The sequence below is a fragment of the Vitis riparia genome, chromosome 5 (genome assembly GCF_004353265.1).
Source record: "Vitis riparia cultivar Riparia Gloire de Montpellier isolate 1030 chromosome 5, EGFV_Vit.rip_1.0, whole genome shotgun sequence".
Classification (NCBI taxonomy): domain Eukaryota; kingdom Viridiplantae; phylum Streptophyta; class Magnoliopsida; order Vitales; family Vitaceae; genus Vitis; species Vitis riparia.
In genome coordinates this window covers 15,744,620-15,770,401 of record NC_048435.1, presented here as the reverse complement: position 1 = coordinate 15,770,401, position 25,782 = coordinate 15,744,620, and the positions used below count along the sequence as shown (strand labels likewise).

Here is a 25,782-nt window from a genome sequence, read left to right as displayed (position 1 = left end):
CTAACAGTTAGCCACTTGGTCAGCAATCAAGGTCCTTAATAAATATCAACATTCTCAAAATCAATAAATTTGGTAATCATCTAAATTCCACAAGAATGGTTTAAAATTATCATTCCCGATTAGCTTAGAAGTTTGCAGAAAGAACACAAAATATTTTGTCACTGCACTCATTTTGTTACAATTTTATAAACCTCATATTTAAACCTCTAGCAAAGAAGCAGCAACTATTTCCAGGTTTTAAGTCAAAATAAGCACCCCCATGATTTCTATTTCAATGCCACTATCTCAGTTAATACCAAGTGCAAAAAAAAAAGTAATATCTTATTTCAGGAACTAATTTTTATATTCAAGCAGAAAAAACTCGAATTAGCATTTAGAGTGAGAAAAAACATATTTTCCACATGAAAATTGTTTATGAACATGTTCCATAAAGAGAAAATAAGCTTCCTATCCATGCAAATTTTAAAAGATAAAAAAGATACATTGTACATGTTCTCTCAACAGTGACCTTAAGCCTCTTGTTGACTGGGAGATATAAGCATTAGAGGACTGTTTCTTTTCTCCTGAGCCGTCACCACTAGCAAACACCACCACAAATTGTGAAGTACAAACTAGAAAGTTTCCAATAAAACAGAAAAATCAATGTACAGTGTGACATACAAAATAAATTTAACTAATAAAAAAAACCCCAAAAAAATAAAAGGCAAGACAAAGAAAGAACAAAACCCAAAAAAAAAAAAGGGAGAGCATAAAAATCCAAAATGAATGGATCATGCACATTTCGCTCCTATTACAACCTGAACGACCAAAAGGCTCTAACATTATGGTCCACATAAGTCATGGTGTAGGGCATTATAAGGAGAAAGAAAGAAGTTTCTTACAATTTCAATGTTATAATTAGAGCTTCTAGAGAATAATAAATAAATTCTAGAGTACACAACCAAAAATAATATGATGAAATCATCACATAATCTAAATTGCTTTATATGTAATTTATGTGCTGAAAATTCCTAAAGAAAAATAGGAAAGAAACTAGCCATTGCAAAAGTATGGCCTAGGCAAGCCAAATTGCCAAAGAAATTGTAGTGGTTATGAAGCAGCAAATGTAGTTACAGTGTCATAACACTACAATATGTAAACCAATGATGAATTGTCAACCCCTACCACATAATTATATGAACAAGATCATTATGAATATTCAAAACCATCAAGAATCAAGATAGACCTTCAAGCTAGATGTAAAGGAACATGTGAAAATGATTGTGTATGGAAGATGTGAGAATGATAGATGACAACTAGCTGACTTCATACTTAGCAATGGGCATAAAAGGAAAAAAAAAAAAAAAACTCCTGTTTTTTCATGGGATTGAAAAATGTCAGTTGTTTATCCTGGAGATAAGTGTTGGTTTGGCGTTGAATCAAAGAGCTTAGAGGATTTAATCGAGGAGACCAAAAGGAAGGTGATTGGGAAGATTTGTGAAAGGGGTCCAAACTTTTCGTCATGTATTAGATTCAATGGGGTAAGGGCTTGGCTTTGCTGGTGGAAGGGGCTAAGACCTGTTGTGCTCTCAAAGATGGGGAGCTTTTTAGAAAGTCTTGGGTGGAGTGGGGTAGACACCATTTGCTAGATTTGAGCAATAATAGGAGAAAGGCGGTTTCTACTTTGTTCTGTTTAAGAAGTGGAAGGAAAGAAGTTTTCCTTGGTGTTTCCTGAAGGAAGGGGATTTGTAGGGGGTGGAAAATCCTGTCTGGCAAGCTAAGAAGCCTTGGTGTTTCTACGACCCTAAGGAGAGTGGAGGAGCCCAAAGCTACCTCTTCGAAGGGGTTGGTTCTTAGAGGGTGATGATGGGAATGAGTACTCGGTAGCAGAGGTGGAGATCTCTAGTTCTTCTTAATAGTGTAACACTGTGTGGATTGAAATCAAAGATGGGGGAGCTTTTTGACCAGCCTCCTAACCCTGTCTCTCTTAGGAACTGGGCATAGTTCAATTGGAAGTTGAAAGGAAAACTCCACTTGGCATTGTTGGGAGGATCCCTTATTCTGTTCAAGTTTGAAGATGTAGTTGAAGCTAAAAGGGTGTTCCACTCGAGGGTGAAATGGTTCAATGGAAAAAGTCTTCTACTAAAGTGGTGGAATCCATCTATGGGTTGCCTCATGGAGGCAAGGGATGTTCGAGAGGTGTGGGTAAGGGTTTTAGGCCTTCTCTTGCATCTTTGGGGAAAAGGTTTGTTCAAAAGATTAGGAGAAGCTTGTAAGAGTCTTGTGGCCATCGATGAGGATACGGCGGAGTATAGGAATTCGCAATGGGCGAGGATTCTTGCTAGATCAAAGGGAAGTTACCTTAGTTCTTTGTAGGTGATGGTGGGTTCCTCTTATTTCATGATTCAGTTATGGTGGGAGATTCCTCCATGGAAGAGTGAGGTGTAGTCTTCTCAAAGTTGCAAAGAGAGGAGGGTAGGAGAAGAGGGTAGGGTAAGGTCATGCACTTGCCTGAAGTGTGGAAGAAGGGTTTTCTGAAAAAGTGGAAGCCCAAGTGTCATCTCTTGATCCATCAAACTCTCCATCCTCTTGTTTCGCAATTCAGTTGTGGTGGGAGATTCCTCCATTGAAAAGTGAGGTGCAGTCTTCTCAGAGTTGTAGAGAAACAAGGGTAGAAAAAGAGAGTAGGGCAAGGTCACGCGCCTATCTGAGAGTGAAAGAATGGTTTTCTAAAAGAGTGAAAGCTTAAGTGTTGTCTCTCAATCCATCGAACTCTACAAAAAGAAAAAGTGGTACAATACCCAAAAATATGGGAATCAAAGTTTCTATAAAAACCCATCCTTCCCTTTCTATCGTTGGGGAGGAGCCATGTGGGTTAGTAGATGAGGCCTTGGGCCTTTTTGTTGGGCCTTAGGTCAAGTTAGGCTCTATGGAGGTGGAGGTGGCCAGAAGATCAACTTTGGATAGGGCCCAAGCTCCTTTTAAAGTGGGTCAGGTGAGCTTTAAAAAGGGAAGGGAGATGGGCCTCAAGGCTACTACCATTGAGTCCACTCCTTTCGTGCTTCTAATCCTTGCATGTCAAAGTTGCTTCCATGGAGACAATGATGAAGCCTTTAGCCAACAAAGCTATTTTAGATGAAGCACTTAGATTTCAAGGTACGCTCTCTTGGACACAATCCTCTTGGGGAGAAGGGCTTCTTCTTCTTCTACTCCTTTCTTGGGTATTGAGCGGGGAGAAGGTTTTCTGAGTTGGGAGGGGAAGTGTCAAAATTTTGGTTGACGTTGTGAAAAAGCCTCTATCAATGGTTTTTCAAGATGGCTAAGTTGTGGTCTTCCTAGAGAATTTTTCCCCCAATCAAGAGAGTGGAGTTGAGTCGGGGGTAACGGTGCTTCAGCCTCAACACAAGAGGTGGGATCCAATGGTGTGGAATGCAAGGACCCGCTTTCAGACAAGGACTTCACCAAGCTAGTAGATTTTAATAGATTTTTGGGGATGCCAGTTCAGAGGTTTGAAAAGAAAATCTAGTCTTTGTTGAGGAAGTTAAGAAGGAAAGTTAGATGTGGGATTCCTAGTAGAGGGGGGGAAGAAGAAATGTGTGTCCTCCTCTCATTTCAAAAGGGAGCTAAGGAGACTAGATTGTTCAATCAATTATGAAAGTTCCTTGCTCTCTTCTAGAAGGAATGGTAGGAACAATTAGGATTTGGTTCCAGTTGATTGATGAAGATTAAAATCCTTTCCTGGAATGTAAGAGAACTCAACGATGAGGAAAAAAGAAAATTGATCAAGTCTGTGGTTAGGACTCAGAAGGTAGATCTAGTTTGCCTTCTAGAGACTAAGGTGCAAGAGATGAAGTTACAAGTGGTAAGAAGCTTAGGTGTTGGAAGGTTTTTGAACTAAGGTGCAGTTGATGCTAGATGAGCGTCAAGAGGCATTTTGATTTTTTAGGACAATTGAGTTTTGGACCTATTGCAGTTGGAGTGTGGTGGGTTCTCCATTTCATGTCACTTTAGAAATGTTGAAGATGATTTTGTCTGGGTGTTCACAGGAGTCTATGATCTAGTTTTAATGAGGGAACAAAAGGATTTCTGGGATGAATTGGGAGCTATCAAAGGTCTATGGGATGATCCCTAGTGCATAGAAGGGTATTTTAACCTTGTTAGATTTCCAAGGGAAAGAATGAACAAATTCAGATTTATGACAGATATGAGGAGGTTCTTAGATGTCATAAAGGAGTTGAGTTTGAAGGACCTTCCTCTTTCTGGAGGTTCATTCACATGGTGTGGTGGTTTAATTCTCAAGCAGCTTCTAGGTTTGACCGCTTCTTAGTCTCTGATGAGTAGGAGAACCATTTTTTGGGTATTTCTCAATTCGCTTTCCTAGGCTAGCTTCTGACCATTGTCCCATTATTCTCGAGGGTGGAAGAGTCAAAAAGTGCAAGATCCCCTTTAGATTTGAGAATATGTGGCTTTTGACTGATGGCTTCAAAGAGCTTGTGAGAAATTGGTGGACTGGGTATACAGTTACTAGCTTTAGCAATCACTGCCTCATTCAGAAATTAAAAGCTCTTAAAAGGGATCTTAAAGTGTGGAAAAAAGAAGGTTTTGGCAATGTCTTCTTTAACAAATCATAAGTTTTTTTGTTTCAATTCTAGGACTCTAAGAAGAGAGAATGTCCTCTTTCTCTTGAGGAGGCAGAGGCTAAAAAGGGGCCTTTGAGGATTATAAGAAGTGGGTTTTATTGGAAGAAACTTCATGGAGACAAAAATCTAGGAAATTTGGTTAAGAGATGGAGACAAGAACACCAAGTTTTTTCACAAGATGGCCAATGCTCATGCAAGAAGGAATTTGTTAACCAAGGTGAGAACAAATGGGGTTACTCTGATTGATGATGATTAAAGCTAGGGTGTACAATGCCTATCATACTCTTCTCTTGGAAACGGGGGATTGGAGACCGAGCGTAAGGGTTTACGCTTTGAAGTGTTGGGGTAAGATAGATCCAAAAGTCTAGAGGTTCCTTTTTCAAATGAGGAAGTTTTTGAAGCCCTGAGTAGTCTCTTTGGTGATAAAGCTCTAGGTCCAAAAAGTTTTACCATGGCTTTTTGACATTTTTGTTGGGATTTTACCAAACCAGAGATCATACCTTTCTTTAAGGAGTTCTTTCTTCATGGCACATTCCAAAGAAACCTAAATTCCACCTTCTTGGTTTTGATTCCCAAAAAAGGGAGAGCTAAAGATTTGAAAGACTTTAGACCAATCAGTTTGGTTGGGGGTTTGTATAAGCTATTAATCAAAGTTTTGGCAAATAAGGTAAAGACAACAACGGGGGAGGTGAAATCAACATGCCTTCATTCAAGGTAGACAAATTTTAGACACTATGCTCAGTGTTATTAAGGTTGTTGACTCTAGGTTAAAGAGCAATATTCCTAGTCTCCTTTGAAAAATGGACATTGAGAAGGTTTATGATCATGTCAATTGGGATTTATTTATATCAGTTATGTTCAAAGTGCGGTTTGGGCAAAGGTGGATAAGTTAGATCAATTGGTATATTTCCATAGCTAGCTTTTCTGTTCTTATCAACAGAACCCCTTCATGCTTTTTTCACAGTTTTAGGGGCTTAAGACAAGGCGACTTGCTATTCCCCTATCTATTAATTTTGGTTATGGAGGCTCTTAGTCAGTTGTTGTTCCGAGCCAGATGCAGTGACTTCATTTTAAGGTTTAAGGTGGAAAGGAGAAGTGGAGAAAGGAGGGATGTGTCCCATCTTCTGTTTGTTGACGACACATTAATCTTTTGTAAGGCCAACAATGACCAGTTGAGATATTTGAGTTGTCTATGTGGTTCAAGATGCTTTCTAAATTAAAAGCGAATATGGATAAAGTGAGGTTATTCTTGTAAGGGGGTAAAGACTTTGGAGAATGATGCTTTGGTGATGGGGTGTAGAGTAGGGAAGCTTCCCACATCTTATTTGGGTCTTCCTTTGGGTGCCCCTTTTAAATCTCGTAGGGTGTGGGATGCAGTGGAATAGAGATTCAGAAAAAAAAAATTAACAATGTGGAAAATGTGATACATATCTAAGGGTGGGAGGCTTACCTTGATTAAATAAAATAAAATAAATAAAATAAAAATAAAAGTGTGTGCAAGACTCGAAAAAATCCAAATGGGTTTTTTATAGGGTGGTGGTGCTCTAAAGAGAAGGCCTCATTTGGTGAATTGGAATTTGGTTTGTGTAAATAAGGAGAGAGGCTTAGGAATTCATAGTCTTATGGCCCTTAATAAAGCCTTACTTGGTAAGTGGAGTTGGAGATTTGCAGAAGAAAGAGAGTCGGCCCCTTTGAAAACAAATTATCATTGGGAAGTTTGGAGTAGAGAAAGGGGTTTAGTGTTCGAAAGGAGTAAGAGGAGGTCATGGTGTGGTGATGTGGAAAGCCATCAGAAATGAATGAGAGGACATAAGAAGTTGATCCCACTTGATTACTAGGAATGAGAGAAAGGTTAAGTTTTGGAAAGACTTTTGGTGTGAAGACCAACCCTTGAAAGAAGTTTTCCCTAACTTATTGCTATGGCAATAAATAAACACAATTAGGTCTCAAAAGCTTGGGAGAAGAGTGGGGATTTAAGTAGCTGGAGCCCCCGCTTTTCAAGACATCTTAATGATTAAGAGATGGGAGAAGTTGAGTCTTTGTTTTGCAAGCTTCAACCCTTTGTTATGAGAAGAAAAGTGGACGACATTTTGAGTTAGAGAGAGAGTAAGAATGGCAAATTTTAAGTTAGCTCCCTTTATGGCTCCTATACGAGGGTATCTAGAGATCAATTTTCGTGGAATATTATTTAGAGGTCTTGGGCTCTAGGAAGGGTGAGCTTTTTTGCTTAGGAAGTGTCTTGGAGCATAATTTTGACTCTCAACTAGTTGAAAAGAAAGGGATTGAATATTTCGAATAGGTGCTACTTGTGCAAAGAAGAGGAGGAAACCACTAACCACCTAATTTTGTTCTATGGCAAGGCTAAAATGTTGTGGAACTTGATTTATTCCATTTTCGGTGTGCAGTGGGTTATGCATTCCTCAATTAGGAAGAGTGCATGGAAGGCTGCTCTCTTAAGTTTAATGTGGAATTTATGGAAGGAAAGGAATGGAAGAGCTTTCATTGCCGTTGAGCGGTCCGACCAAGCAATGAAATCTTTTTTCATGTATACTTTTGTGAATTGAGCTAGGGTGCATATAGAGAGGACCACACTTTGTCTATGATTGATTTTATAAATTGGTTGTTTGTCAAGTAAGGAGAAGGCCTTTTTTTTCTTCTTATTGCTTAGCTTTTTTGGGGCATATGTGTATACTTTGTGTGTACTGTTTTCGTCGTTTTTAGGCTTTTCTAATGCAAGCCCTTTATTACCTATGAAAAAGAAAAAAAGCAATGGGCATAAAAGAATACATGGAGTGGTACAACACCAACTCAATCATGACATAGATGATGATTTCAAGCACCCAAAGATTTTATGTTGTATCAAGTAGGAATGCATTGTACTTCCATTTAATTTTGTTGTTCATTTGTTTCCAGCATGGTATTTTGATCAACAAAGGGGAAAATACCAATGTTAGTATGCATGTCAAATTATCACAAAAAGCTCTCAAAAAGATGCTTTGCTCCATAAGCATCTTGAAACCTGTAATATGTCATCTTTTATCAAAAGGTATTGTTTATGTATTATTAAGTTAGAGATAGTAAGACAAAGAGAAGTAAATTCAGGAAGACATGACATCAGAAGGACTATCGCATATAATGTGGTGTATTATGTCAGACTATATTATTTCATGTGAATGACTATCATAATATTCCACAAGATTTTGTGTTAGAATTACAAACTAGAATAGACTCCATTAATTTTTTTATGATATAGTCTTCAGTGTGTTATCCTGTCATCTATCTAAACCTGGTTTTGGTCAACATGAATGTGATTTAGTTTCCAAATTTTCTATGAGCTAAGAATATGGATTGTACTTCAGACACTATTATGTAATAACACACAGATTTTCCTTTCCATACAAATTCCCACACTTCATGACATAATCTTCACTCAGTTATTGGTAATCAATTTAAACCCAATTTTGTTTAATCAATGCAATTAAGTCTTCGAATTTTCTAAGATTTTAGAATTTGGACTTCTAAATTATTATAAATTTTGAGGTTTAACTGAAAGTATACTTTCTTTTTTTTCATGCAAATCACCAAAAATATTTCTCAACAATGACATTGGCATAAACATAGATATATTAACATTATTATACTTAGGAACCATGAAATGTCCACTAAAACCAACATTTGTAGCCTTGAGTTCGACACTAACAAATTATTAAATTTCAAAACTATAGGCACTTTGCTTCAAATTCATAAAATAACCAACACTGTTGTGACTCCTCCCACAAGAGAGGAAAAAAAAGGGCACTAATGCACAAAGTAACAAACAACTTATTTTTCTCCATGTAATATTATTATCTTTTGTTCCGACTCCTCCAACAAGAGGAAGAAAAAAAAGCGCTAATGCACAAACTAACAAACAGCTTATTTTTCTCTATATAATACTGTCTTTTCCCTTTTTATAAGAATTAGTACACCAAATAATTGCAATGCCAGGAAGAACAGAGAGAACATAAATACTCAGAGAAATTTCATCACAACGACAAAGACCATGGTATTCCAAAAACCAAACAGCAACTGGCCAAAGCAATTGAGCCCAAAACATAAACTAATACTTCAGGTAACGCAAGAAAAGATCATTCACCATAAGGGATCAAAAGGGTATTCTATTAATCTGCAGGTTGCTCCATATGAACAAGATATGAAATCTTACAAGAACTTACGTAAAATTGAAAACTACTATGAAGCATGGAAGAAGGTAATTACCATAGAAGATATTACAGATATTCTTTCTAAGCATGTAATAGAGACTTCGAAATGAGTCTTCCCATGCTAGTTGTCGTTTGATTAAGAAATCCGTTTCCACTAAATTGACTAAGAAAATTTGTTGTAAGAAAACTTGAGGAAAAGAAAGGAAAAGAAAAACTTAAATTTCATACTAATAAAATATTTGGTTCACAAACCTCCATCTGCAGCAGATAAGGTCCATGCTGATATGACAGAAGGTGGTAGAGAAGACTGAGGGTGCACCCATGAGTGCAAAGCTCTATAATTGAATATTTGGGCAGTGGAAGTGATCCCAGAGGAGCAGCTAATATTTTGATCCTTGGAACAACCAAATTGCGGTGTAGATAGGGTTGTACCATTGTAAGTAGCAGACATGTTCAATCTATGAAACCTAGGAATGGCAAAAGAGATAAGGTCGATTAGCTAAAATCACCTTCTACGAACGACCTAATGCTAAGTGTGGTGGAATATACATTAGTCCATACATAGATTATGCAACAATTTGCATACACATAACCCATATATATGGCAAAATCATCGCTTTTCTGAATATTTTATTAATGCATAACCTTGTAATGCTTACAAATACCAACACAATATAGAACCAATGATCTAGGAATAAATATAAAAAGAATAGATGATATCAAATGAAATCAGAATAGTCTGGACATAATTCAATGATATTTCTTCTAGTCAAATATTAGTACAAAAATTTATTGTTCAAGGAAAAATAGCAACTGTGTCCAAAAGCAGAAATATATGTGGGTTAATTAAATGTTAGCACCAAAGTATGAATTTTTTAAAAATTGATTGACAGAAAAAAAAAAAAAAATGAGATCCAAATACTTCAGCAAAAGAGCATCAAAATATTACAAAAGAAAATCCAACACCGTCAACACTTAGCTGGCAATTATGATATTCTCTCAAAATTTCAATTAACATAATTTGAGTTTTGTGGGAGAGACATCTAACAAGTGAAATAGGCTATTTAGAAAAAATTCACAGCAATTTGAATGTAAATCACACTCAAGCCTGAATCATTCCCCGTGGGAAACAATAACATGCCTATGCCCCAGAAAGTTACGAAAAAAGGAAGTTGCAATTGAAGCTTGTAAAATTTTGTTCATAAATAAAAATTTTAGATTACTTCTTTCTTCTACAACATCTTCTATACACAGATAACCAATAGCTTTGAATACGATAGATTACCAAAGAATTGCACTGACAAATTCATTATAGTTAAAGTTTCCATCATATAGCATTAAACAAAGTGCACTACCAGCCACCTAAACAATAAAATGAACCCATTATCTTATCTTCACATTCCTGAAAATCAGAAAAAAACAAAAGTTATGTCGAATTGTACTTCTCTCAATATTGCATCAGTCCAGTTTTTCAGTAAATTGGTATGGTATAGATAATTTTCAAGAACGGAGTAAGCATGAGACTAGCCGGACATGCCATTTAATTTGAAGGGAATAACCAAAATAAATGAGTAATCAAGTTTAGGCATACAAGTTAGTCAAATCTTACCTATCAAAAAAAAACAAATGGACGCACTGCCAGTCATCATTCTCCAAACCACTCGAGTGCAATTACGTATTTAAAGACCATATCCTCAATCAATTTATGTAGTTGTCCAATTAGTAATTTTGTTTTTGCGTATGTGACTACATTGTTAATAAATTTTGTATGCACTATTTATTGTGTTACATGTTTCTGAAAACCTCATCCAATGACATAAGGAAATCTATTTAAATAAGTCACAGCAACAACATATCATTTACCTGCAGTTAAGCCTGGTATAATCTTGATAAAACCTTAAATCTTAAAAAAGAAAATAAAAAAACATTTGGCATGATAAGAATGAGCACAGTAAAACCATTTAAAAAAAAAAAGAAAAAGATATTACACACTAAGAGCATCTCCAATGCAAATAGCTAAAACAACAAATGCCAAACTTATTTTCTGGCAATGGTAATTGCTCTCCAACTTAAATATTAAACTAACGATGCCAAATTTTAGCACCAGACTCACAACGCAATCAACCACCATTCTCCAACCAAATGCCAAAGATGGCATTGCATTTGGCAATGCTAAAAGGAAAGCCAAATAATGACAGCTCCCATTGGAGTGCCAATATTTAAAAATTTAGTTGTTTTTTGACGTGCACACACACACACACACATATATATAAACTACTTTGGTATTGCATTAGAGATGCTCTAAGCATGGATACAAGTGAATGAGTTGCTTCTTCTAAGCTATGCAATTTAGTATAAAAAAAAGATGAACTAGCCAGACTCATAATTTTCAGATATTATATAATTTATGTATAAAAGTATATATTGATATGTTATTGTGTCCTTGTGATTGTATCCTGCCTTTTGAGGATATATATTTTTTATCAGAAACAATAAATGTATTAAGTATAAAGGAACACAAAAGAAGGATGAGGAATCCTCCCAAAAATACAACAGACTTGTTGATGCTACATTGTTTTTCATAGAATGTATTTTATGGTAGTCATCCTAAACCACCAAAAACCCTTATCTAGGCTTCTCAAGTGAATGATTTAAGTTCAACACCAGTTTCATGCATCAGATCACGTCCAAAAAAAATTCCAGATGAAAATAGAGTAAAGATGAGGAAGCATTATTTTTCACCCTTAAAGCAAAACAATCTCTAGAAACGGTAAGATGTGTAACTGTGATGAGAACCAACAACACAGAACATACCAGCACACTCACCAGTTCACAGAGGAAGAAGACACTATCTGCATATTAGTTTTTAATGTAAAATCCAGTGGGGCCTTCTGCCCAGGAATATGAAATTCAGAGCAGAAATGGCCAGAAGAGATTGAAGTAAAATTGCCGAACTTTTCAGAAGAATCAGCAGCTAAACCAGAAAAAGCACGGGGTTCACAGGCAACCAGTCCTTTTAATGCTTTATCCTGTGAAAATAAATAGATTTATATTTGACACAGAACTTTCTTCAAGTAAATAAAAGGGGAAAATGCTAACAAAAATACCATATCAACAACAGCCATTTCAGATATCCTCTCACTACCAAGTGATAATTCAGCCACACTACGAAATGTGCTTTGACTGCACTTTTCAGCATATTCACAATCTTGCCTTGTACCATCTTTGGAAACTGCAGCTGAAACCACAGTATTCTCTGGACTGATAGAAATAAGAAATTGAATAAATAAGAAAAAAGCAAACAATTTATCAATTATAAACAAGGTACACCGTCCTGGAAATGTATACCATGAAAGTTGTGGATGACTCTTGACAACTGAATTCAAAGAAACACAGATATTCTTCAAGCAGCCAGCTGGCGCAGCTGAAATATCTTCCTGCATATATTAAAAAATTGAATAAATTAAGACAGAAATAATGCATGGTAAATTGCATGGCACATTCAAGATCTTGACAGATTAGTGATTTGACAGTTCTAACATGTTACAGTAAACATACTTGATAATAAATCAATTTTAGATGAAAAAGTATTGTACCTTAGCATTTTCTTTTCCAGAAAGCATCCTAAACCTAGACTTTTTGGCAGGAAAAACTCCATCCATACGGGTGTCAATGCATCTTGGAACTTCGAATGCATCTTGTTTCTTGAGCTCAATTGTGTTCCTGAGAGAAGTAAGCAAGTACTTATTGAAATATAAATCAAGGTAAATCTAAAGAAATACAACAAAGCTTACTTTGTAGAACCAAGCAAAGGAGCTGGAGATTCATCTACAAGCTCTATAACGTTCCTTTGTTTTAACTGCTCTCCCTGTAATAGACACAGAAAATCTTAAGAATTTTCCTCCACAACCATTTGCAAAGATTACACAGAAAGGTCCGCAGAAACCAAATTGCAAAAAATGTGGTAAGATTTGTTGCCAATTAAGGCTAATATTTGAAGCCTATAAGCTACAGTAAAATGCAACAGTTCCATTTTACATCACAAAAAAGTTGGAAGATGCTGTACACCACAGCAACTGGATATCACAGCATCCGACTTTGATCAGGGTCCAGCCTGTTTTTATGTTTGTTCCACGTCAACCCATTAAATTACAGGCCATGACAGTAAGAAATCCGACCACAGATTTTTTTTAAAAATGCATTCTAGTCTGGCAACAAATATAATACCCACCAAAAAAAAAAAAAAACTAGTAACTTAGGAAGAGGAAACCAAAAGATGAAAACACTGCTGTAATTCCCAAGAGATTTGCATTAATGTGAAACCAAATATAATACCCACAAAAATCCATTAAAACTTTCATAAAACAAATCCAAAAAGACAAATTGCAGTATTTCCCAGGAAATGTGCATTTTTCCATATTCAGCATGACTTTCATGGTTGGTAAAAATAAATAAATAAACAAAACTTATAATTTTTTTTATTAGAAACGAAGAACATTTTCATTGAAAAAGTAAACAAAAGAAGGATAAGAAATCTTCCCTAAATACAAAATTTGATCAAAAAAAGGAAAGAAAAACAATCCAAAAGACATCAAAATGTTTCAACATTGCTATTTGAACCTTCTGATCTACATATTGAAAGTCAATCAAGTTGAATAATGTTGAGAGGAATACTTTTGAAAACTATGGTAGTAGAGGCCCAAAAATATGGATAGAGGTAGACTAGGTCCCATATCATTTTGAAAGTCCTCCACTTGTCCTCAAAGATCCTTACATTCTTCCCATTGTGCTATCCAAATCAATGTAAAACAAGCTATTTGCCCTAGAACTTTACCCCAATTAGTGCTACCCAAACCTCTAAAAGAAATGGTCAACATGTCACAAGCATTTCTAGAAGGAACCTAATCCAAACTTACTAGTTTGAATAGCTTACCTTATAACTCTAAAGTTGTCAAACAATGTAAAAAGGTGATCATTGATTCTCAACTAACCATACACAAAGGTCAACAATCTAGACTAAGGGATTTGAATGGTCTTCTCATCTAAAGCAAGTCATTGATATTACCTTCTGTTAGCCACTAAAGAAGCAAATGTCTGACCTTTGGCTGAGCTTTTGATTTCCATATGAAATTAGCAAGAGAAAAGAAAACTAAAGTTAAATGATCAAATGAGGTTAAGAAAAAAAGATTTGACCAAAAATAAGTTGAAAGGTGATAATAAACAAGGTCTCATATCTAGGGATTACGGTGTTAGATTAACACTATTGGGAATGGACATGAGTCTTTCAAGATCCTCTATCTCTATATCCGTAAGGTTGGCTGAAAGTTAAAGTTTCAAGTAAGAGGAGAAGAAAGACCAAGGACAAATGAAATAGGAGAATTTTGAACTGATAAAAGTTTGTAAAGACTCAAAAATATTGTGCAACAAACGTTGATTTCCCAACACAAATCTTCCCACAAACGGATTTTTGACCCATTTTCCACTAAAATGTTGGCATCTCAACCATTTGAATGTGTCCCATAGATGCTCAGAATACCTTGTGCCATAAAGCAATACTCTCCTAGGATACCCCATAGCCACTTCTCTAAGAGGGCCTTATTTCTCGAAGCACACTTAGATCCAGCTTATAAGATACTCCTCTTTCCCTCCCAAACCCTAACCAAAGAAAATCCTTTTGCATTTCTTATCTTCGTCCTAGAACAACTAAGTCGGCCAAGTCCGGTACGTGTAGACCCTCCATTTTGTCCCTTTAGCACATGTCTTTAAGTGCTCTTTCAATACTCCATAGTAGTTCCTTGGTGGCCCATTTTTACTCATACAGTTTGCCTTCTATAAGCCACCTCAGAGACTTTGGTTGAGGGATTTATCTGACCTTGGCCGCCTTTCAAGTTTAGATTAGGTTTTACCTAAGTACACTTTAGGATTAGATTCCACTAAGTTTGCCCAAGAACATCTAGGTTCACATAGGCCCACCTAGGTTTATCTAGGCCCACTTAGTTCGTCCTAGGACACTTAGACACACCCTAGGTCACCTTTGGGCATTTCTACATGGTTTGCATGGTTGCATGGCTCGTATTTTTGCATGATTACATGGTTCACTTTCTTGCATGGCTTGCATGTGGTTGATTTTTATTTTTTAGTTGCGTGATTTAAATTTCTTTGATTTTCAATTTCATGATATTTATTATTTAATCTTTATTTTTATTTTATTTTTATTTTTATTTTTATCTTTATTTATTTCTTGCATGAGGAAACGCTACCAGCTATTTGGAAAGAGGATACCAAAAATTTTGACAAAGGAAAGTCCACTGCTGTAGATGGAGTGCAAATATTGAGGGTAATCACGCACGAAAGGGATTCTAGTTTGTAAAGAAAAAGATTCATATGGGAAGGTGGAATTCTCTAAACTCGTGGCTGCCATGTAGGGATCTTTGGAGGATATTCATGCAATTTGGACAAGGAAGAAAACAATTCAAAAAAAGAGGTTAATAGATTGATAGGAGACCTATGGATTTCTTTGGATGAAGAATTTTCTCCGAGAAAGGAAGGCACGGCTGGAGCACAAGAAGAGGAGGTTCTTCAAAGATAAACAGGCATATCATATGGGATCCACACACCACTAAAGGAAATACAGTGGCTGGCAAAGATTGTTTCTTTAACGGAGAGGATCAACAAGAAGTGAATAAGGAAGGAATTTCCTTTATGCAAATAAAAGGATGATTATGAATTTTTAGAAGGAGGACTATGGATAAGAACAAAAGGAGGGAGAAAAGAAAAGACATTCAGAGAAGAAAGGGAGACGAAGGAAGCACGGCAAAGTAGAGTAAGAGATCTGAGACAATATACCAGCAGGGATTTTCTTACCAGAAAGGAGCATTTCCAGGTACGCTTTTCGTAGACTCTTCCTTCATTCCCATTATCCTCTTGTTATGTATTAATCTTCACTGGATTTTAAGTTTTGACTGGATGCTTGGGTGTAGAATGACAAAGGTTATATTTTGTTTGCATTGGTACTAGATTGCTTCTATAGTTGTTGATTTCTCTCTTTGGAGTTCTCTAGTTTAGGTTTGGAACTGAAAGGCTCTGTTTTTTTTTTTTTTTACTGTGCATTACATGAGAATTGTGGCTGTATTTGTTTGCTGGAATCCCCTCACCAACCTAAGCCCGTGGAATAAAATATGAAATGAGGCTTCCATTGGTTCTTTTTTTGTTTATTTTCTTCATGCTCCGTTTCCTTGGTAGTCTTCCTTTGTTTTTTGTGGATATTTCAAGTATTTCCAGCCATGTCTGCGTCACTGATGGATGGCGCTAGACAATGGCTTCTTGATGCTGTCAAAACTCAATATCCAAATTTGGAAGAAAAAAGCAGGTTCAGTGGTTTCTCATACAACTACTGTTTCATGAGGAAGATTGTTTGGCACCAGTCGAAGTATCTGTTACTGGAGAATGAAGGAAGCAAAACAGGGGTGGAAGAACAGAGGAGAGGTGAAGCATAGATAGTTTTGCCCATTTTTGGAGAAGCTTTGCCAGCGGTGAGATTGATCAGTTTTGGTGCCCATGAAGGCATCAGCATCAGTTCTGGTGCGTTCAGGTATGCAGCATGGGAATTTGATCAGTCACGGGTTTTCTAGAAATTGTAGAGCTCAAACTAAAGGCCGCCATGGTGAACAAGTTGGTTACGATGTTTAATTTGGTACTCATTTTCCTTGAATTCAGAGTGGCAAGATAGAAGAGAACATATTACTTGGCAAAGGAATGGATAAAGAAAGCTTTGGAAGGGTCCTTATAATACATTTCCTCAAAAGGACCTGGAGGTTTTCTCATCCAATGACCAAACGGTCATAGGTGGTCTGATTCTGAGTTCAGATTGTTGCTCCTGCTGATCTTAAAAATGTATATCGACTGCAAAACGGAGCCGGCATGATCCACGATCTTGAAGAACCTCCAAGTAAGCAAAATGACAGGGGGGTCTACTGGGTCTGATAGCTGATGAGGATTCAGAGGGTCTGCCACAATTGCCAAAGGTCAAGTTGTCGTTTGTTTTCTTATTAATTCAGGGCTGCTGTTCATCTTTTATTTATCCAGGCTCATGGAGACCTACAGCATATGTTGGTCTTGATTTTCAGCAAAGACTGCCATAGTCCTCTTCAATGCCACGCCTGACATGGCATCTCATACTGGATAAGCAAATATATCATACTGAGATCGGAGTGACAAGAGTTGAGATCCATGATACGGATATTAGACATCAAATCCTTATGATAATACTTTACTTGCTACTTTGTCACTGGTATTTGGTAATGCAGAAATGATTGGAGCGGCTGGAATACTTTCTCCTTCAGAGGCTCTCACATGTATTCCCGCAAATTCTACGGGATCCCAAGGTTCCCAGTATAATTCATTACCTGTCAACCTTGGAGGATACTTTTTCAGCCATAACTGTCATGACCGACATTATCTATAAAGACCCTACTTGTCTTTTTGCTTTGCATGAACTGGATCACCTTGATGCCTTTTATCTTCAATAGTGGCAGGAATACTCCCTTCTTCAAAGGCCCTCACATTTGTTCTTAAGGGTCTCGGTGCCATTTGTCTCAAGGGCTTAAAGGAAGTGAAAGAAGCTTCAGCATCATGTTCCCTTGTGAACAATGAATGAGATTTTTGCTCCCTTGGCTAATGTTGTGGAAAAGCTTTTGCTGTATTTTCATTAAGGAGTACTGGTGTTGACATAACTATCGAAATTGTCAATAGAATTGCTTCAACATGGGATGAAAATGTGGGGGCCATCAGGAAGATTTAACGGGACTGCGCAATGAAAATGACTTTTGAAGACAAAGAAATGATAGCCATCAATAAATTCAGCTGCCGTAGACATCAGTGATGAGTGATTCGTCCAACTTTGCACCTTTCATGAGATGATCCCAGTTCATAGAACAAGGAAAATTCTGAAACTTGCTGATTATTTGTGGAAAAATCAGGGATTGAATTTCCACTCAAGCTACTGCCATGACTTAATCTCACCCAGTCTTCTGAAGTAATGCCTATTGCTCTACACAATACCCTGGTCTATAGAAGGCTTCACTCAGCATCATCCCGCCCCACTGGTCATTAGTACTGCGAAGAACTGGACAGACTTCACTTACGACTGATTTGTGGCAGGGGGGGTGTGTGTAATTGGCTTGTTTCCAGGACTGTTAGCTCAACATACTTTGACAGATATCAGACTCTTTGAATGGCTCTGACCATTTCAGAATTTCTACCAATAAAAGAGAGCAAGACATATTGCAGAACTGAAAGTGATGCTCAGGAGAGAACTAAGAGCATTTTGGCTGATTTGTTGATTACAGAAACTGATGAGAAAAGGAACTAAAAGATGTTTCGTTTCTTCACCCTCATGCATTCAGGACAATGGACATCATATGAGGCATTTCCAGTCTCTTAGCTACCGGCCTGCATCGATTCGCCAGCAAATAGACTTTCACGAGACTTGAACTGCAGGGAAGAAAACGGGAGGCAAGGGTAAACTGGTTACTGAAATTGGGTACAACACAGATTCTTTTTTCGTTCTCAGGAAAGCTCGGCCAATTCTGGTGAAGTTCCTGGATGTAATGCCATCCACGTGACTAAAATCAAGAACAAGCTGGGGTGTGTCATCAAGAAGTTCTGACTACTGTAACAGTCCATAGCACTCATGTCCAAACAAAGAAAGTTCCCCAGTCATCTAATTTGGAAATTTTTTGAATTGCCTATCGACACCACTTGCGAAGAGATTAGTATCGATGAATCAGTAATTCCAAGCCAATTCTAGCATCAGCAGGGTAAGTTGTCAGCTGCTGTAGATCAGTGAAGTCCCATGTGTTGGTATTAAATTCCCATAAATTCATCTGTACCTGAGGTGAAGGCCCTCATGCATGCATTTGGGCTATGGGAGCTGGATGATCAGTATACCACTCAAGAGAGAAGAGCATGCCTTCCACTACAAGCAGCAGGCTTGTCCAAAGTGTCATTTATGTGTGGTTCAGCAGAACTCATACCCAAAGTGCAAATTAAAACAAATGCCAAAAGGTTCAAAGCGCACTACTCGTCGAGATTTCAGTTTCCGGTGACTTTGGACATAGGGAGTTGTTTGTGATATTTTGTTCAAGATAGAGCCTAAAAACACAGGTTCTTCTGACATGAAAGCCATTGAAAATTGATGTGAGCCACCGAACATTTCTGCTCATGACAAGAAGAGTTGAAGGAAAAGTTGGCTGGGTTGTCTGATGGCCATTGCTGTCTGGTCAGTTCGACAATTTCGGCTACAGCAGGCACCAGTAATGAGTGGTTCCAACTTTGCTTCTTTCATGTGATGGCTCTAGTCCACAGAATAATGGAAAATTCAGAAGCTCACCAATTATCTGCATGAAAGTCAGGGATCGAAACTCTACTGAAGCTTTTGCCACAGCCTAATATTGCCCAGTCTTCCAAAGGATTACCTATTGCTTTATACAGTACTGTGGCTTCAAGGGAGTTCACTTAGCATTCATTCTGCTTTACTGCCAACGGAATTTGGGAATGACAGCAAAGATGTTTTGGAAGATGTGAGAAGAATCTACTACAGATTGCTCACGTTAAGAATGCCAAGAAGACAGAATTGTTGATTTCATTGATGGCATTTCTACTGGACAAGGCCCCTGTTTCACTCTTGGAGGCTGATGATGGGAATTCAAAGCAAGGTGGAAAGATGAAGCTGGGCATTTACGGGTTTATAGTCCTCTAGCTGTCTATGGAAAATTAATGGGCCACCTAGATGCTGGGATATTTGAAGAGGCTCTCCAATCCCTAGTGCTGGAGGTGAGATAGCCCATCATCAACGACACTAGACAGAGCTGAGAGCCCTCTTTGAGCAAAGCAGCATCCCGGATCAGAACTATTGCCATTGCCACAGTCACATCTTAAAATGATGGAGGTGGGCTATGTGAGCATCAATCAGTGAGCTCCCGCATGCAGGCTTCAGATGACTGGTTAGGATAACCGAAGAGGTAAGAAATGAAGCTCAGGATGAGCAAGAAGACACAGAATCTAAGCTACATAAAATTCCAGAAGTGAACTGTGAGAAAATTGATAAATCAGATGGATTTCTGAGCAAAGACTTGAAACTTGAGAATGAGTGGCAGCAAGGGAATCAGATCTGGAGCTAGACTTCAATTGCTTCACCACTAGTTCCTGCTAGCAATGCAAGTTGTGATTCTAGGAAGCCAGAGTTGGGTTGGAATGTCTTTGCTGATAAAATTATACACTCAAACCCAGTGAGTTTGGGCTCTGGAATGAATACAGTCAGTTCTTTTCCAGTCATGCCATCAATATACAGAGGTCTCTTCACACGACCACCAGCAACGCAGTCACAGCCAGACCCCCAAGTCCTACTCCAGCAAAGGCCACCTTGGTGCACACCTCTTCTTCTTCCTCTTTTTGTTTCTTGGATTGAAAATGTACAGTTTTGAATTGATTTTTCAAATCCATTTCCAACTGAATAATTCCAGTTTTAAAAATCCATATTTAGATCCTTCCTATGCATAAAATCCAGATTTAAATAAACTCCTTACTGTCATTTTCCTTCTAGCATGCATTTTCACTGTTTTCAACTAATTTTCTCTTTTCTTCAAACAAGCATGAACGAACTTCATGGTTCCAAATAATGGAACTCATTGAACCAATCATGCAAAATAATTTGGACCTTGGTGGGGGGGTCCAACATTCTTGACATCTTCTTTGATATTGACTCAAGTGAGATGGTTGTTTGGTGATCAATTGATTTTGATTCCTCCTGATGATATACACCAGATTGTTTTACACCTATTATTGAGCTAACCTTGTTTTCCATAGAGACATTGATGCTTGCTAGCCAGGTACGCTATCTCTATTCTCTAATTTCGAAATTCCATGAACATATATGTCATTGTGAACTATGCCTATGTTTGATAGTACTTGGGTGTCTTGACATTTGTTTGACTATTCGATTATTTCTTATAAAGCGCATGTTGAGTTGTATGCTATATATCTGCACTAACTTTGATTTCTTATGATAGCGTTTGAGATACAATCCAAGTACACACCCTAACCCTCCTTTATGATTGTGGTTTGATTTCTTTTTTGGCATATTAGTTTCGAAATCACCTTGGCCTACCTAGGTATCCATAATCAACTAATTAATTGTCACATTTGCTTCAATTTAGCTTGTAGAAACCTCTTTAAGGCTTAAAGGAGTGCTACCTCTTAGAGGTACCTTCCCAATAGATAACCTGATCCCCGAACCAAAACTCGGGTTTTTTCAAGACTTGCTTTTCCCAAACTATGGAGTCACTTCTTTAGGGTTTTCTTTCTTATTTTATTTCCTCTTTTAAAATAAAATAAAATAAGTGGCGACTCCAACTTTTCCAAAACTAATTTTTCACCAAACAAAAGCGAGTCTTGCCATTATGTGAGGACGCACATGAAAAATGCGGGTCCACAGAATGACTCAACCAAGTCATATTTGCCTCGATACTGACCACACCGAGTTCGATACCAGGTACGACAAGTCCAATTCTGAGATTCTCAAATCCCAATTTCAAACCATCAATCTCATCCGCCATGAAGATTAAAGGTAAGAACTCTTAGAGATGACTTCTATGCTCAAAGCTATTCAATTTTTTATTTTCTTTGTTGCACCAGGAGAGTGCACAAGTAGATAATCAGAGTAATCTTCCTTTCTTTGTATATGAAGCAAACATGCAGAGCAATGGCTATGTTCCTTCATTCTCATAAAACTTGCAAATTAACAAATTAAAAATTAAAAAAGAAGACACTACCTGCCAAGATCTTCCATATAAAAGGCTAAAGAAACTCATTTTTTGCCCAATTTATCATCTAATAATGTAGAGAATAGAGAGAACAGAGCAAAACCATGAATTCAGAAACTTACTCTCAATTCCGATGGTGTCTTCCTTTTAACTCCTGCCCCCACCTTCCCAGAACCCCCACCAAAACGAAGAGTCAGAAGATAAAGGACCAGCCGTAGCAACCTTTGCCATACTATTCTGAAATACTAAGACAATAAGTCCTCGTCCAATCAATTCTCTTCCTACATGTCCTGAAAGCATATCTATAAACCATGCTATTAACATTTCAAAAGGAAAGTATGAAAAATTATCATTAAAAAAAAATATTCACTGCAGAGTAATCAAATTCTTCAAGATCCTAAACTAAAATTTTTAACACTCCCTATCTGGGCTCTATGATATAAACAGATCAGGTATTTTGTATAGACTCTACTTATTTTTTACAGACAAAATTGTGCATTCTTGAAATCCATTCTTTTAAATCACCACAGGTTTCAATTGGAAAAGCCACCATTCAATTCACCAATGGAAAATGTTTCCAGGTAAATTCTTCCCAGAACAGAAAAATGAATTTCAGGCATAAGTAGCTCATATAGTCATATTTCCCAACCAAACTTAATGATACAAAAATTCATCAGAACAAATATATCCACAACCATCTCCCTTTGATTACCACCAAAAACAGAGGAAAAGGAGGAAAGCAATGTAAATTTTGATTTTTGTTTTCAAAAAGAGAACAAATGAAAGTTACATGGAGAAACAATAGGCAAGGTAATAGCATATTTAACTACTGAAAACTATCAAAAAAACAACAAGCCTCGACACATGGAAATGAAATTATCTGTCCAAACTTTTTTTCATTTCCGCCAAGCAAAAGGCCCTTAACATTCGCTATCTTTCAAAACATAACCAAACAAAGGTATCAATTTCTCCTATTCTTCAAAACAAAGAAATAACCCATTTTCAGTTGCAAATGCAAGGTTTTTCTTCAAACTTACAGCACGGCAGTTAGAACTGCAAATGGAAAGAAGCAGAATCGAGAAAAAAAAGAACCCGGATTTTTAAATCGGGTCAGGAAAAAAAAACAAGAATCTTTGAACGCTATTCAAGAAAAACCTGAAAGCCAAGGAATCGGAGAACCGCTGATGCTAATCTTTCAACGCTATTCAGGATGTAGCAATTCCACTGATGCCCCCTGTTCCACAAAATCCATCCATATAAGTGTTGTTTACCACGTGTCTTAGCCATGGAATCAAAATAGTTGGAATAGAAAATAAGCATTGTCCAATGAATCAAGAGAGGAATCATGAAAAAAAAAAAACAGGAAGAATTGTCTTGAAACAGAACTCCTTGTGTTGATCTTCTTTTACCATTACACCCACATTATTAGAACGATTTTCAAAGAATTTAGAGTAGCCCAACACCCAGATGATGTTGAAGAATGCAAACACGGGCTTTATGATCTATTATCCATCCAAAACCAGTGTTTGAAAACACCCATTATAAGCTGACAAGCCAAAGCGCTTGAACACAACAATGGAAACAAATCACTTGCATATGGAGATGGTGTGTGAGATTGAGAAAAAGTACCTGGGAATCCAAAGGATGGTTAAGACACAGGACAAGAAATGAGAAAAGAAAAGATGAGTCTCAAAATGATGTTTATCTTTAAAAAAACAATAATTTAATTAAAATAAATTTCTATATTACTTAATAAATGATTTAGATTATATTTTTAAAAAAAAAATTATCATAGTTTAATTCTTTTTAAAAATGATGTTTTAGAATGATAATATTTTTATTTTACTTTTTATAATTATTTTTTATTTTGTTTGTTTATTAATTTAAAATTATACTTGAATATCATTTTATAAATTTAGAAACTATGAGGATCCATTAACCTCTATTTGAATTATGAAAAAATAATAAATAATGTAAGAGTCAAACTTTTCATCCCACCTCTTAAATATGTTTAATAAATTTATAATAAAGAAATTTCTAATAAAATATTATAAAAATAATTATAAGTATTTTTACCATAATCACTTTCTAATTGGCCCTTAATCCAATTTTTGCAAAATAAAGGCATTCTTAAGAAACATTGATTAAATGGCTAAATTTATTTTTAAGAATTATAAAACATAAGTCAATTTTCATACAACATTCAAAACATTTCATTACTATCATATAAAGCTTAAGTTTTCTTTTTTAATGAAATTTTCAATTTAATGTTTTTTTCATTTTTAAATTTCATTAGTTTATATTCTTCTTTTAAAATGAAGAGTTAAATATTGTTACTAAAGTTTTTTTATGAAAAAAATATTTGATTTAGACAAGGATTAGAGTTTTTCTCTCAAAAAATTTGATAATAATAATAATTTAACGGTCATTGTTTACTTATTTTACATTTCTTGTGTTTTTATGTTACTTCTTATAATTCATTTTTATTTTATAATTTTATTAATTAAAAGCTATATTCAAGTATCATCAACATTGTATAAATTTGGAAACCATCGTAACCTTTTAGCTTCTATTTCAATTATGAAAAAATAATAAATATTAACAAATGAAAACATCATAATTAATCTTTTCATCTCATTAATTTATTTCTTAAATATGTTTATACTATTCAATTTTAATATTTTTCATGTTTCTTTTATTCATTACTCTTTTTTTTTCATCCCATTAAATTCTAATACTATTTTACATCTCCCTTTATTTATCATTTTTATTTATATTACTTACTTTATAACAGTCAATTGTCAAAAAATAAAATAAAATCATAAACTAGATACCAAAGCCTTCTTATCTATCATTCTTATAGATGTTAAATCTCGTATTTTCATATCTTCATATCAAGTAAATAACAACTTTCTTTGACTCTCTTATTTTTTTTTTCAACCATTTTTTTTGTTGGTTATTTATCATTATATAATGTATATAGATTCATTTTTATGATATTTGAAAATTTGAGGACGGGTCAATGAAAAAGGGTGATAAATTCCCACTAAAGGAATTATTGCATAGATATTTTAGGCCTCAAGAGTATGTAGATTTTCTTATATAATTATTCGATTATGAATAGGTTGCTAATCTAAATTGTTATGTTTTTACTCATTTAAAATTTAATATTTATAACAATTGCATTTCTAATTAATGTAAAAATATGAAATTAAAGTTATCATAAATGACATGACGATAAAAATTAATTAATTTTTATAAGTTGAAAAAATAATTCATCGTTTATTTTGTTTTGTTAAAATGTTTTTTTACCATCATCAATAGAGTCGGTGGATCAACTTTCATTGTCACACCCCATTATGGACTATAGAGTTGTAACTTTAATTAAGATTAGTTTAGTAATTGTAGTACAAATTCAAAACTTAATATTTTGAATATTATGTTCAATATGTCATAAAATTCAATAATAACATGTAATTTACATAAGAACCTAGTGGTAGTAGGAGCTTATAAATAAAGGTCTCCTATCCTCTTTCTATTAATCTCAAGTTGAGAAAAAAGAGTAATGTAACTCTCTAAGTGAAAAAGTAATGTTCTCTTAAGAGTTATAAAATAATTATTCTCTCGGGTGTAATCAGCATTTGGTTTGTGAGGAGTAAGTGTTTGTAAACACTTGTGATTATTTTTATCCTTATAGTGAAAATCCGTAATATTTCATGGATATAACTTATTTGGATGAATCACGTAAATTTTGTATGTTGTTTTGTCTATATTATTTCGTTATTTTTTTCATATTGTTTTTTTATCCACTTCATTAATATGGTGTTTTTTGGATAATATTTTTTCATTTTTTATTTTTAAATACCAAACTTAAAAAATAAAAATCATTTTCTAAAAAATTGAAAACCAAAAGGGAAATAAAACACATAAAAACCGAGTTGATGTAAAAGGGATACATATCTTATAAATATATATAAAAAAATATTAATTTGAATAAATTATTATCTTATATATTTTAAAATAAAAATTATCTTAAAAGTAAACAAGTTAACACATACACTCTAGTACATGTTCTTCGACACTAAGGACACCCTCAAAGAAGGGGATTTTGTGACATTTCTAATTAATTATCTTGTGTCT

The 25,782-nt window shown here is 35.6% G+C and overlaps 1 protein-coding gene across 1 annotated transcript in view; it reads right to left on the bottom strand.

Annotated features, from left to right (window-relative positions):
* LOC117915198 (protein downstream neighbor of Son-like) overlaps positions 1-23,287 on the bottom strand; it is a 24,931-nt gene extending 1,644 nt beyond the window's left edge. Inside the window, exons 1-11 of the mRNA XM_034830764.1 lie at positions 23,272-23,287; positions 22,798-22,876; positions 21,765-21,887; positions 12,616-12,689; positions 12,418-12,544; positions 12,170-12,258; positions 11,929-12,082; positions 11,648-11,850; positions 9,074-9,288; positions 8,877-8,984; positions 509-611 (exon numbers count right to left, since the gene is read on the bottom strand). Coding sequence (XP_034686655.1) covers positions 509-611; positions 8,877-8,984; positions 9,074-9,288; positions 11,648-11,850; positions 11,929-12,082; positions 12,170-12,258; positions 12,418-12,483 — 938 coding nt within the window. The 5' untranslated portion in view covers positions 12,484-12,544; positions 12,616-12,689; positions 21,765-21,887; positions 22,798-22,876; positions 23,272-23,287. The remainder of the gene's footprint in view (positions 1-508; positions 612-8,876; positions 8,985-9,073; positions 9,289-11,647; positions 11,851-11,928; positions 12,083-12,169; positions 12,259-12,417; positions 12,545-12,615; positions 12,690-21,764; positions 21,888-22,797; positions 22,877-23,271) is intronic.
* Positions 23,288-25,782: the final 2,495 nt, after the last annotated feature.